Below are 14787 nucleotides of genomic sequence, written 5' to 3'. Positions count from 1 at the left end.
AATTTTGCTCATTTTTAAAATTAAATTAATGAAAGGATGGGAACTTTGGTGTAAATAATAAGGAATGCTTTGCAAATTTTTGTCTGACCTGTTGAAAATGTAAGTTTTCTTGTACAAGTGCAATGCCCTCACAGAATTCAATCATTGCAAAAATGCTGTTATCTGTCATTACCTTAGATTTTTAAGGAAAAGGGAAAAACAAAGCAACATGCTGTTAAATCTTGCTATATTATTTTCTTTTTAAAAGATACACTGTGAAGAAAGTCTTAAAGCCTATAAAATCTGATTATATTAGGTGAGAATACTCTTCCAAAACTATGCCATCAAGTGGGCTTTCTAAATTAGCATTTGTTTCAATAGGTAACCTTTGTGGACAAGGAAATTTTCCTAAGATAGTTATTTAGTAAAATACCACACAGTGTACCCGAGACTGACTTGTCAAATTTGGAGTTTTAGGGGTTCTTTTCATTTTGTCTTCAAGTGGACTTCAGTAGGCAGCAGTGGTGCCTTTAAGTATGTGAATATTGAATCTGCTTTTGACATTCCTAAAGTTTGGGAAATATTCTGCTTGTTTCAGCTCCTAAAATACTTGCAAAGAGAGAGACCACAGTTGAAATTAAAAAATAAGGAAAGGATTGTAAAGGAAATAAATTCAGCTTGCCTTTACGTACCTGGTAATAAGTAACATGTTACTAAAGGTTGGGGTGTACTTTGCCTGCACATACCAGATTCTTGTTAGACTTGCAGATCAGTTCTTTAGCATCATCCTACAAAAAGCAGGAAACTTTATAGCCTTGTTATTCATCCTCTTTTCCGGAAGACTATAAAGACTTGCTGAAGTGCTTGGCTTGGCTCGGCTTAAGAGTTGAGATGACCACAGCCTCCATGCACTTCGGTTGTTCTGTATCAGAGGACAAACACTTCATGTCTTGGAGTCCTTGTAGCTCTCAGACTGGAAAGCAGGACAGCTACAAAAAACTGTTTTCATATCCATAGCTACTCTGTTGAATCACTGTCTTCTACCTCATGCTTGCTTGCTGCAGGGAACCATCCAATTTATAACTGGGGAAGGACTAGAAATTCACTTTCTGTATGCGTATTTTAATTACTCAGGTGGTGATTTAATCACATTTCTTTATTGATTGTTTATAGCTGGGGTTATAAACTTTGTTTCAGGATGTCTTTCATACATCCGTTCATACTGATTTACAAACTTTCCATCTGTAGGATATAGATACCTCCTTAATGTCCGGTTGTTTTGGGTGTGTTGTGACACAATCTTAATGTCAGTCTTTATCTGCAGCCGTGTTACAGAATACAGTACCTCTGTTTGCATGCTAATGGAGGTATTATTCAAACAAAAAATTCCTTAGTGTAGTAGCAGTTAAAATTTCCCCTTTGTCTTTCTGAAACTGGAAATTGAACTCCAAACTCCAGCATGAAGAGCTCTTCAAAATTTAAGCGTGTAGTTTTGCTGTCTTGTGATTATGTTTCTTCAAGTTGAGTGTTGGTAACCTAATGTAAGGTGAAACCTCGTTATGGCTCATTGTTTTCCTTGTGACTTTTATGTTACGGTTCTGGCTCAAAATTATGTTTTATTCCTGTTTTGAGCTACCTCCTGTCCTTGTTCTTCTATCTTAGTTGCCACCAGTACAAGACAGCTAAATATATCAGCTCTGCTGATGTTTTAGAGGGCCAGTAAATACCCCTGGAAAATTCCTGGAGAGTGTGTCTAGGTGAGCAGAAGATGAAATGTATGCAACCAATGATCAGCTGTGGAAAAGCTTTAATGAAGTGTCTGATATCAATGAGACATGGAGGAAAACCTGTGTTACTCAAAAAGCAACTACTGAAAGCAGAACAGAAAAGCCACAGAGGGTTGCTGGGGATGGCTTAAAAATAAGCAAAGGCGGCATGAGTTCGTCAGTTCAAGTAACCTTGAACAAACTTAGTCTTGTCCAGACAGAGTACCTAATCAGTTGGTTCTGAGGTTGGATTTCTGCTTACAGTAATCAAATCAATAGTGTCTAGACACATGAGTGCTGAAGGTCAAGTTGGAAGTGAGGTTGACATGTGCTGTTTGCAGTGTTTCACTAGAGCATGCAAACTTTCCATCTGAAGATGGGGTTACAGGATATAGCCACTAACTCTGAACCAAAAACAACTGACACTTAAAAAAGCAGGTGTGCTGGGTACCAACCCAAATGTTATCTTCCCCTGTCATCTCCCCCATGCATTCATGTACTTGGCTAAAAACCAGTTAAACAAATTCTTCATAGAGACACATAGAAAAGAAATATTTATCTACCTCTCCTTGCTGCAATGCAAGCTAGAGAGCTGTCATAGCCAGAGAGGTGTTTTCCCTTGGGATTGGCTTAATGTTACCAATTCTAATTGTTGGTGAAAGTTGCTTTCAATAGCTTTACTTAATTTTCAAAGTATGTTTACTACATATCTCCACATCTGGAAGGCTAGGCACTTTTTGATCATAAATATTTAACCTAGAAACATTATTTAACAATATCAAGATAAACAGAGAAAATTGATGTGTTTTTCTGACAGCTTTTGTCTATATCATCTAAAGAGTTGTGTAACACATCAAATCACAAGTAAGATACTTTGGATGAAAGCTTAGAAACTGTCCTTGTCAAATGTATATAGAAAGTTGGGGGGGGGTGGGTGGGTTTAAAATCTAATAGCTCTTTTGAAAGAGTAAGATTTGTTTGCATTTTTTATTCCAAAATATTTATCTGCTTCCAGCTACTGTGAGATAAGCTGTGTACAACTTTATTGCTGTTCTATAGCCTAAAGGTTACTGTGGGTTTTTTTTTCTTTTATAGTACTGATATCTACCTAAAAAGCTTTATGGCCTTCTGGAATAGGGTATCATGCATGAAGAACTACTCTTTCATTTGTTATGAATGTTACAAAAAATTACTGATACGAGAGGATCCCAGTTTAGTGAAATAGAAACATAAGCAGTAGTAAACTGTGACTTTAATCTACAGTAACGCTGTAGAAGAGCTGCAGTATATTGTGAAGTTTAGGACTAGAATGGAAGACTCCTGTGGCTATTGTTGCTTTTTAAAAAAACAAAGTTATTCTTTTATGGAAAAATACTAGTCTGGTGATTGAACACTTTATTTAAGAAAAGAAAAAGAGAAACACAATAGCAAAAAAAAAACCCACAAAACCCAATCAAAAAACCCCTAGCTAAAAATTTTAACTTATATTTGATATTTATGGAGCTCTTCCACTAGAGGGTGGCAGTGTCTTTCCTTTGGTGTAAGGCTGTGCCTGTGGAATCTTTTCTGTGTGGACTTCTCTGTGTGTACACATTGATAACAATAATAGAGTGTATAAATGAAGAATGGTGAGTTTAATATGATATCTGGGATATATGTAATAGTATTACAATTCTTACTATAGGCTTTTCTATTTCAGGTTACTTATGTTTGGATCCTATGAAAGAGAAACAAATGTTCATTGCACAATGGAGCTGAGCAGTAATGTTTGGGAAGAAAAATCAAGAAGTTCTATTAAAACGGTAAAAAAGGGTATAACCGTTGCATATTGCAGTATGTCTTAGCTCTTAATACATTGTCTAGAAAGAGTGTATCTTTGGACAATCAAATGGGTGATATAGCAGAAAAAAAAAACACAACCAAAACATAACAGACCTGTTATATTTACTTTTTAATCCAAAGTATTTCACTGTCAAACTGACATGTATGGATAACATCATGTTCAGTTACCACAACTGTGCTTGAAAATGTACCTGGTTTGAATATATTGTCAACTGTCTGTCTGCATTAAAACAAATAGTGTAAAATATGCATTCTTATAGTCCTGTTATGTTTGGTTGGGGCAATGTTTAGAAAACAGTGAGTAAGATTCACCTGTCTTTCACTGGCCAGTAGTGTATTCTCTTCTGATGTGAGTGTTGAAGACGTGTGTGATCAGAGGGAGCTCGTGACTGACTTCCTTTTCCCCTGCATTTTGTGAAAATGTAGGCAATTGCCATAGCTCTCTAACTTTTTTAGAGCATATGAATCCTGCCCTGTCTGCTAAAGAAAAACACTTCTACAAGTGTCTGCAAATACAGAAAGTAGTATTGGTGGTATTGTAAGTTAATATTTTACTGATTATCATACTTGATAACATAAGTTTAGCAGCATACAGCCTACAAATTGCTTTTCTTTTTTTGTGTGTGTGTAAGGATGAGGGTTACCTTTTTTTCCTCAAACAAGAGGTGCAATGTATGAAAGCCTTTCAGTTTCACATCAGAGTGATATTGTGGCAACCGTCAAGTTGAATTGAGCTTATGCTGAGCAATAAGTAATGTGCCTACTGGGGGGGAGGGGGGAACCCACCAAAAGCTAAAAGCTTTAAGAAGACTTTAACAGTTGATTTCATACAAAGAAATCACTGGAACAAAAATCAATGTCCAGCGTTTTACCCTTTGCTATCTGAGTGCAACTAGCTTAAGCCCTGTGCCTTTGTTATATCTGACTGGACTTGTGTTTGGAGACAAGCATCGTTTTTCCACTGGAGCAGCAAGAATCCAGAACTTCAGCATCTCATTCAGTTTCTGCAATAAAATTCCACTTTGCATTGTTTTTAAAACTCCTTGTGACAAATGCTATGATGCCTGTTTTCAGCTTACTGTTTATTATGTTTTGCCAAAAAGGGTGTATGGCTGAGCAACAGACAGAAAGCCTCTTTTTGTTGTCTTAGCTGCTGTATTCTTAGTCAAACGAAAAACTTGAAGGGAGGGTAGAGGTTCACCTATGCTCTCTTAGGAACCTGTAATGCTGCATGGCAATTAGCTTTCTGTGTGTGGCAGAGAAATGACAAGTGGGGAGCCTGCAGCTGGAGTGCAGACCGAGAAACTGCAGGGAACTTTCTCAGAGCGTGGTTTGGCAGCGAGACATCATAGAAACCAATAGCAGCTCAGGACTATGTTCTCCAGAGTTGTCTCTGTCTTGGCCCCCTCTCTACCTGCTCTTAACACAGTCAGTGGTGTTTATGTGATTGCGAGTTAGCCATTTCAACTCCCTGAATTGGCTTGCTGCATGATAGCTCCAGTGTCAGTGGAAAGGAGAAAGAAGGGTGGGATGGCAGCAGCTTCAGCTAGTTTAAGCTGCTGAAGGACGGCACCACCAGAGGTGATGGCATAAAGCGTTCCAGTGGTCCTGAGAGGAATTACTGAGTTTGCTTAATTCTGGAGGTTGCTAGACTTCACTGAAGCACTAGGCAGGAGGTAGATTTGAGTAATTTATTTTCAGACCTTCTTGTTTAATCTGTTTTATGCAGCAGTTTTTAATTTTAACTTTTTCTGTTTTTTTTTTTTAATATAAAGGTTTAAGCCTCTTTGCATGATCACATAAGGATAAGGTAGGAGCAATTCAGCCTTAGTAGTCTGGCCAGTTCATAGTTTTAACCCTTTCCTAATAATAATAAATATTTCAAAATTTTCAAGAAACAAGCAATACAGCCAGGGTTCAAAAAAAACCCCAAAACAAACCACCGCCAAAAAACCCGACCAATTTTGTGATCTGGACCAGATCCTGCTAATACTTACCCATGTGAATGACCCTTTTGTTGCGATAAGCTGCGTATGAAACCATGCACAGGGCTGCAGGGTTGATGCTCTACCGATGAAAGTGTCAGTAAACTGATTTACCATTATGCTTCTCTGGACAAATTAATCTGTGTTTATTTTTGGATAATTTTGAGTAGCAATGTTGGAATATATTCTTTTACACTAACAACAGAAGAGGAAAGAAAAAACACTCTGCAGACAGTGTGGCACTGGTGTGTTTGTGACAGCAGATGGCAGTAGGACTAAACTGATGGAGGGTGGAATAGCTCCTTTTTAAAAAAAAAAACAACCTACAGAAAAGTACTCAGGGTGAGGCTCTCAAGAACTCATCTTCTGTTTGAGCATCTAAAATGAAATGGCAGGTCTTTAAAACTTCTTAAGCTTTTGGAAATCTGGCCTGCAGTGTACAGAAAGGTTTTCTATGCATCTGTGTTGCAGTCCTTCATTAAGCATAGGTCAAACACACCCTGCCAGAGAGCAGAGATTCCTTGATTTGAGCTGCTGCATCTCTAGCTCTGCTGTCAATATGAAGCATTCGCTGTGTGCAACCACCTTGAACTTTAGGCCACTAGATAGGCAGCCTAATTTTAAGATCCTGCTTTTGAAAATCTTGATATGGTAGAATATGGAAACTGAAAATTAGCAACTTGCAAAACTACTTTTTGCTTCCCAACTTATATTCAACAGGTGTAGTGAAATCATGGAAGCGTCTTCCTTAGGAAAGCAGATCTTGCTGATTTCCTCTGACAAGAGTGTTGCCAAAGACCCCTAACAAAATAAGAAGTGTTGCTAACACACTTAACATTGGAGTTTAGTTATTTTTCTGAGAAATGATAACTGTGAATAGTTAAACAGGAAGCCTTAAAGAAAAGACGTTGTGATATTTTCCAAACAAAAGTTTACTTGTATCATTGATCATGGATTTTTAGCTCTAATGCAGTGGTAACCACAAGGCAGCTGATCACAATACTTGATATCTTTCTAATATGAAATCCTTTTAATGCCCATGTGTGCAATAATTATTTAAGATGAAGTTGTTAGACTTAACTTCAGAAACTATGGAGGAGAAATGATAGACCAAGTTGAAGTAAAAAGTAGATAAATTTGTGCTGGTTTAAAAGCATCTAATTTATAAGAGCCTCATACATCCTCTGATCCAGACTATGTTCTACAACGGTCCCGAGGAAATTTCTCATAACTTTCTATACTTCCTGGCATTTTCATTTGTTTTATTATGTTAGTAGTAGTGATAAAAGATTAGACAGGTTTAATACTTCATAATGAATTTTGGTGAGACTTTAATCTGATCCCATTATTTATGGAATATTAGTAAATGTCAAAATTGGTTTTGAAAAAAGATGCTGTGTTATTGAACATATCTGGAGCATTATTGAAGTGTCTGTTACAATACAAAGGTTTCTCAGTCTTCTAAGCTGTTTATCAAATCAATCTGAAACACCAATAAGACTTCAGAGAGGTGATTTGGCACATTCCCATGTGACACATGTAAACACCTAACTATCTTAAATCCAGCAGCATGTACTACTAATTAACATTAATCACTGCATTGCTATGCAAAACTTAATTATGTATGGATAGGATGTAGTAATTAGACAGCATTAGCAGCATTGGATTACTAGACAGGTGTTCTATGACTAAATAATTAGATATGTCTAAATAATTAGATATATGTTTGTAGATATTAAATGGAGGCTGTGTCATAAATGTGAATGGTTATGTCCACTGAACTGCCAGTTAGCAACAGCAGATTGATTTCTACAACCAAAAAGAATTGTTCTATTTTTCCTTGGAGCACATTTGTTTAGAGCAGGCCCCTGGCCTTGTTACACTTGGTGAGAACCTTGCTCCTGACTTTACCTGTGCCAGCACTTCATGTATAGTGTTGTGAAAGAATAATGTAATTTTTCAGCAGAAACTGAAGTTGCTCTATGAATAAAAGGAAAATATAGTCTGCCTACCTTAAAAGTGGTAGAAGAGTGGACATAGAAATGACCTTGAGGTATTAGTAACAGAGAGGTTAGCTTTGCAGCTGTAAGTACCCCTTATGTTGCCTATGCAATGCCTTGACTGCTCTGTGGATGCTCGGCTGTCCAGAGTGTGGTGAGTGCTGGCACTTTCCTCTGGTTCCAGCAGTGCAGAGAAGAACAAATCAAGGGTATAGTTGTATAGGAATGAGAATCTCGGTTCATATGAACTGCTCTACGTATCTTGGTAGTCATGTTGCCTTTCTTAGGTACTGATTCTTTTTGACGGATAAATTAATTTTCTACAATTGTAGAAACTATTGCAAATAGACTGTTATCTTCTGATACTCTTAAACCCAGGAAGCATGTACAAATTGTAAATGTTTTGTGGGTTTTTTTTATTGGTTGTATGAATGTAAAGTAATGGGGGAGAGGTGCTCAACTGCAAAACTAAATGTATCCGTACCAAGTTTTCTTCTAAGTCTGTCTTTTTTTTTTTTAATAGAAGTTCAGAAGCGCAAGAGAATCGTTATTGATCTTGAAATAATCAAGTTAGGTAATCTAAGAAAACACCTTTAAATTCTGGTTGCAACTAATACGTTTTCTGAGGTGGTACTGTAGGAGTAGCCACAGTTTTGTATTCCTAAAGGTAGTAAGTGGTGGTGTTTTTGTTGGCGGGTGGTTTTTTTTGTTTGGGGTTTTGTGTTTGGTTTTTTTTTTTTGAAACCCCTTCTGTAAATACTAACTTTAGCAATACAGAAACTGCATTTCATGTTCTGCAAAGTAAAAATTTCTATCTAAAATGCCACATCTAATAGCCCATAGGACTTTACTTTTGCAGCAGTTGTCTCAGGAGCACACAAATATCCTCTGAAGTAACCTAATAATAGAAGGAAAGAATTAGGATAAGCATCCCACCACTTTTTTAGGCATTCTGCTTGATGTTTTCTCCAGTTCATTCTGAACATTGTGGTCAGTGCTGGAATAACTGAAGGGGAGGACCAGTGACACTGTCTTTCAGTATCGCACTCTGAATTTGTGCATGCGTATGCATACACATATATGGGCCATAACCTCACCAAAAGAAGTGGAGATTATCTTGACAGATATGGCCTTTTATAGGTAAATTTAATGGTAACTTTGAAATTGCTGTAGGCAGGCTGGTTGGTACCTGTTTATAAAAACAAAGCAATACTTCTCAGCCTTTCATAAAACTAAATTTCCTTTATCAGGGATTAAGGGAAACTTAAAGGTATTCCAGTACTGTAAACATATGAATGTAAAATGAGAAATAATGTAAATCAAATCCAGCACCTTCTGAAATTAGTTGCCTGAAGATACTAAACTATAATGTCGAAATTTGAAGCAACTGTGAAATGTTAATTTGTAAATACATGGAGTTAAATGCCTCACAGTTGGCATTTCAGTGTGCTTATTTAACAGCCTGCCATTTCAGTATTTAATCCTATCAAAAGAAAGGAGGAGGATTAGAGCAAGAGAAGCTTTTTGAAAATGTCACTTTTTATGAAAATTCATGAACTTGTAAAATTTGATAATATTTGTAAATACAATAGGGAATAGTTTTGAGATTTGTGCCTTACATAATATTCTGTAATCCATCTTTCAAATAAACTTGAAGGCCATCAGGGTTTTTTCTGTCTCATCTTAAAACATTTGAGCTTTTTGACTTGGGGCTTCAGAAGGCTTTTCTGTGATTTAACGAGACCTTCTGTGAAAATGCACTGTAGTTCTTTACTGCTCAGAGACTATTGAATATGAACATTTAAAAAAAACCCAAAAAAACCCAACTAACGCTTTTTTTTTTTAGTGCATGTATATTCAGGTAGTTGTTTAGAACCAGATGTCATCACTCTAGTCACAGCCTGACCTGATACTTCTTGCCTGCTTGTAAACCGTTCAGAAGCTATCATGTATTGCATCCTTGGACATGCGTACCCTCACCTGGGACAGGTAGAAAGCAGTGCTCACCACACTTTACTGCATTTGGCAGCAGATGATACTAAATGCATCATGTGCATCCAAGTCTGTAACTTCCCTTACATGCACCTTCTTTCTCCTTTTGTCCACGCTTGAAGTCGTGATTGTTCTGAGCCTCCCCTGGAGTGCTGCAGAGGTTGACTGCTTGCAATGAATCCATCTTGCTGAGTTTCAAATTTAAAATACCAGATGAAAAGATTAACAAATAAAATGACTTGAGTAAGAATAATCTGTAATGAGCAGGGCTTAATGCTCCGTGTGTGTGCTTGCGCTTCCCCATGCCCAACTCTTACTATGAGAGCTGCCAACAGAACTCATCAAAACTCAACCCCACATTTGGGAAGAGAAGTTCTGCAGCCAGATTCTTGTCTCGTATAGTGAAATAAGTCTGTTTTGAAGCCACTTAATTCCAGTCTAAATCTCCATTAAATTTTTGTAACCAAGTTGTATTGCAGCTGCCACTGGTAATACTGTCTATTCAGTTGGGGTCTTCTGAGTTGATATTTTGCAGGGTGTTGTACTGCCTGAAAGCGTAGTACTGACCTCCTCCCGATTCATCAGAAAGAGTCATGAAAGAGGCACAAGCCTTTTAGATGGCTGTGTTGGGTGAATTCACCTTTGTAAGACCTCTCTGTATGACTGTTCTAGGACAAAAATTATATAAAACTTCCAAGCTTGATCAGGGATTAGTTCTGTTCTTTTAATGCTTTTTACAGAGCTGTTAAACAACATTCATTTTCGCTGTGTGTTTTTTTTTCCTTGGAGGATACTCATGTAATAATCAACCTGTAGTAGAGTCTGAGTTACCTTTTAGTTCCCTGTCTTCCATATCCTCCTGATAGTACCCAGTTTGAATAGCAATTGTAAGCTTTTCTTGTCATACTTTTTAACTTACAACTTCATATTTAGACTATGAAACTATTAAGTAAACACTAAATGATACCTTTTCCTTAAAAATGCGTGTAAAAGCTAAGACAGGCACACTGTTTTAGTGTGTCACTAGATGTGGTGCTGATGCCTTTTTTTTGTATTCTTGACATCTGTTCTGCTACATGTCCAAATATTGGATGCAGGAAAGAGTTTTTTAAGTAGGTTTTACAGCAGCTGTTTCTCATTTGCAAATAAATTGATTTACAGTGATAGCTGATCTTGCTAAATAAATAGATGGTTGATGCATGAAAGCTAACTTTGTTTGTATAAACAGTATGGCCTATTGTAAGAGAGATAAGTGTTTTATTGACCAGAGTAAACAAAGTAGTTTCTGGGTAATTCAGTATATTTCTGGAATGACTTTCTAAACTATTTTGTTACGTCCTATTGCAAAGTTGTATGGCCACATGAGCCAGCAGCTCAGGTTGGTGACTGCTGCACATGGCTGGACTGGAAGGGGAGGGACTTAAACAGAGATATTTACAACCACCTTTGGAAAAATAAGCTGTTGTCATTCTCATTGGTTTGTAGTTTGTTTTTTCCTCTTTGGTCTTCTAGTTTACTTTTTAAATATATTTTTTTCAGAGCACTTTTATAAAAGTTAACCTCTTATTAATGTACTAGGTTTTTTCTTTTTAGATTGAGAGATTGGGATCTGTTCCTATTAAGGACGTAAGAATTTGACTGAAACTAATTTACACATTTGTATGGATTTTAGTGATGATGTAATGTTTCCTTACCAAATCAGGACCTGACCAAGTAAACTGTCGGGCATGTCGAAAACTGTTGCCTTCTGTTGGTGAATGGTTGTGTCTCCCAAAATTACGAATTATGAGCCTGTGTTCGAATGTTTAATTACTGAACAAAAATGTGTTTTCCAGGTTGTACCAACACAAAGAGAGCCTGGGGGAGCAGGTGGAAAGAGTCTTGGGAAGGGGGCCCGTGGCTGTGAGTAAAAATACTTGTTAAGAAATAGTGAGGTGCTGGCACTTGCTCATATGCTCTCCTAAAACCAGGTAACTTCTAAAAATCAGAGAGACACATGTAGGGGTTTGACACATGATGAAGCTGTAGGGGTGTTTGTTTCCGACTGCAAGTTGCCCAGTGGTAACTTGTCTATGAGTTACTCTCACAAGTAGTTCATTATCTGGAAGTTCATCTTGCAATTAAGGAAGAGAAAATAACATTGTAGTTTCTGCAGATTGTCAAAGGATAGGCAGGTGCTTGTAGTTATTGCAGAACAGCTGATGTTTAACTTCTGACCTGTTAGTGCCTTCAGTAATCTGTTACTGCCCTTGGTTCCAAGTATAAACAACTTGTTTACAGACTCTGAAGTGCAGTAATAACTACTGAGAAGACTCCTCTTCTGAATACCACTTTACTTAGTTGCTTTGTTCACAGTTTTCAAAGTTTGAGCAGTTAAAGCTACTAAGTAGCTTTTTACTAGAAGTTTATCGAGACCCTGCAGTTAGATTTTTGCATTTAATTTTGGGTTTACTCTTTATGGGCTGTCTGACACCTTCCCATGCTCTCTTGCAGTATGTCAAATGCTGCTACTGAGTTTTATCTACCCTTGTTCTCTACGCTGTTTATTGCAGCTGTGGGCTACTAGAGAAAGGAGCAGGGAGAGTTTGTGTGCAAATGAATGTCCAGGAGGAGTTAACTTATTTTTAGCAGGATTTTGCTCAAATTGGTTATGTCGTTCACTTGTTGTTTTGTGGTGTAGTTTGTTTTTTTTAACCCAAATTGGCAGATTGAGTTTGGAGACTTGACAGAATCTTTAACTCCTGCTAAATCACTAAAAATGATGGATAAATTTGGCAGACTTCTTGAAATAAGGTAAACCTGTTACAGGTTGGCCTCCTGGAAAGTTTCTACTTTTCATTTTATAGTCTGAAAAAGGCAAACTAGTCTGGGAGTAATATCGGCTCTTTAGCAGCTTGTTTTGGTAAAATGAAAGAGTAAGAGTGAGACATAGTGGCATACGTTTGGCTGCTGAGCTATGCCATCTGAAATGGAGATGTTTTAGATGACACAAACTGTAATACATGGAGCAGATGGAGACAGTAGAGAGGTAGGAGGATTGGTACTTACTGGTATTCGTCACCAGGTGAGCAGATTCTTCAGCACTAAAAATAGGCTTTAGAGGGATGTATGAAATGAAGGGGTCCCGAACAGGCTGTTTATTACAGGTTGCTATGTAACTGAAAATGTCCTTTTGTTGGTAGGTCATCTGTCATTTCTGTAACAGAAGTTTGCTTGGCTATTGTTGTTGCTCACTTTTAATGCCCATAGATGCATCAAAGTATCCAAAACAACCGCTTGCTTTTAGTTAATGGACACTGAGAGATGATGGAAGTTTGTGGTATTCATGTTTCCATCTCTTCTTTCCCTTAATTCCCCACTCGGAATGCACGCTGTACGTCAGTGAGGAAAGGTATCCAGTTACTCTGCGAGTCTTTAGGGATCCGGAAGAGGTTCGTGAATAGCATGGGCAGCCAGGAGGAATGCACTGTGAAAGGTGTGACCTATCATAGTTTGGACAAGCTTGTATTTTGCTTATCTGCTGATTTCTGTAGGGCCTCTGTTCCTATCCATCCTGAGCTCCTGCTCAGCAAGGGCCGCTCTCACTTGCGGGCGTATGGCATAAGATAGTATTCTTTTTACACATCTGCTTTGGCCTGCAACATGTTACATACCTAGAAGTGTGATTTTACACTTATAGTTGCATAAGTGCAGCTGTTTGCATTGTTTGGTTTTTTTACTAATCAGAAGTTTGAGTCTCTTTTCTGGTTCTCTATAAGATTCAGGCTTCTTACAGATGTGTAGGGCCATCACTAGGTGCTCCTTTCTGGATTTCATCAGTTACCCTTCTGTTCTGATGAGTTTTTAGAAGAGATGGTATTCAACCCTTCTTGAGCATTAAGTGTTCCTGCATACCGGTCCATTGCAATTTAGTGAGAAGTTGATGAAAGTAGTATATTTTCTCTTAGTTCCACTTGATTTATACAGTCTCTCTGCCTGTCTATCTGTTTGAAAGTGACTTTGGTTAACTATGTAAAATATTAGTAGGTACAAATTCAACTACACTTGAAGGAGGGGTATAAGTCTCAAAGAATAAAGATTTTTCCTGAAAACAAAGAGCTAGAGATGGAAAGATACAAAAATAGCATCTCCAAGGCAAACATTGGCAGATCTCTGGTGCTAAGGTGGTGTGGGAAGCTGGTAGCTCCTCTACACAAATGTAGTTTGGTGTGAGCCATGGCTTGTCTTCTCTCATAGAGTATGTGAAGGGGCAAATGGCATAGGATTCCCTAGTTTTGCTTTTCACAAAATGGCTTGTATATAAACATTCTCATTAGTAGAGGAAATGTCAGGTACTTGAATCTGGTTCTCATTACTAATTTAGCTGGTGTAAGTATAGAAATTACATTAGCTTAAACAAAAAGCATCATCAGGCTAAATATCAGGAAGAAATTTGGAATGAAGATTTTTTTAAAGTATCCCTAATATTTAGTAATATATAGTATGAGAATAATAATTATTATTGATGATTTAACTAATGAACTCGTGGTTCTTTAATGTAGGTATTTGATGTCCTTCAATGGGAAGGAAATTAATTTTCATACACCACAAATAGTTGATAACTAGTGGTCTTAAGTTTTGTGGTGCAAGTATCAAAATACAGGCATAAAAACTGAGTGACTGCAAAGAAAGCCTTCAATTTTGTGGGAAGAATTCCTTATTCTGACTACAATGCTATGTAATGTTGCTGTTTTTATGAAGTCAAATGAGTTAAGTCATTCAAATGCTTGGACTCAAGGTAATACAGTGTTGTTACATGTGTCATGTCTTACCTTCCTAGAATGCTGTAATTATTTAACTGAACATTATCTCGAAATGACTGTTCATTTTTTCTTCCTTTCTTCCTCTTCAATCACAAGCTGAAGCAGAAATTAGATGTTTGTCTCTTAGTGTTACAAAAGACACTTATAGGTCTATCAGGGTGGAGCTCAACATCTGGAGGCAACCGTGAATGAGAGTGGTGTTTGGAGTATTTGTATGTTGTCATCATTTTCACTAGTTACTGTGGCTATTCTATGTCTGTAGGACAGCAGGAGTGAAATCTTGCTTTGGGCAAAAGTGCGTGTTAAGATGATTATTAGTGCAGGGTAAGCGATTCTTCTTGCTTTTTTCTTAAGGGTGACCAAGCATTTTAAAAATCCTTTCAGTAATGAAAAAAATGTATAAGCAAGCATTTTGTAATGC

General features: G+C 37.4%; 1 protein-coding gene across 2 annotated transcripts in view; it reads left to right on the top strand.

The window, feature by feature from the left end:
* PDZD8 (PDZ domain containing 8) overlaps positions 1–14787 on the top strand; it is a 69833-nt gene that overhangs the window by 26089 nt on the left and 28957 nt on the right. For both annotated transcript variants that reach the window (XM_076339100.1, XM_076339099.1), the window contains one exon: positions 3445–3547. In XM_076339100.1, the coding sequence (XP_076195215.1) occupies positions 3445–3547 (103 nt within the window). The remainder of the gene's footprint in view (positions 1–3444; positions 3548–14787) is intronic.

The sequence above is a fragment of the Aptenodytes patagonicus genome, chromosome 5 (genome assembly GCF_965638725.1).
Source record: "Aptenodytes patagonicus chromosome 5, bAptPat1.pri.cur, whole genome shotgun sequence".
Lineage (NCBI taxonomy): Eukaryota > Metazoa > Chordata > Aves > Sphenisciformes > Spheniscidae > Aptenodytes > Aptenodytes patagonicus.
The sequence above is the reverse complement of the archived record's forward strand: the minus strand, read 5'-3'. Positions and strand labels throughout refer to the sequence as shown.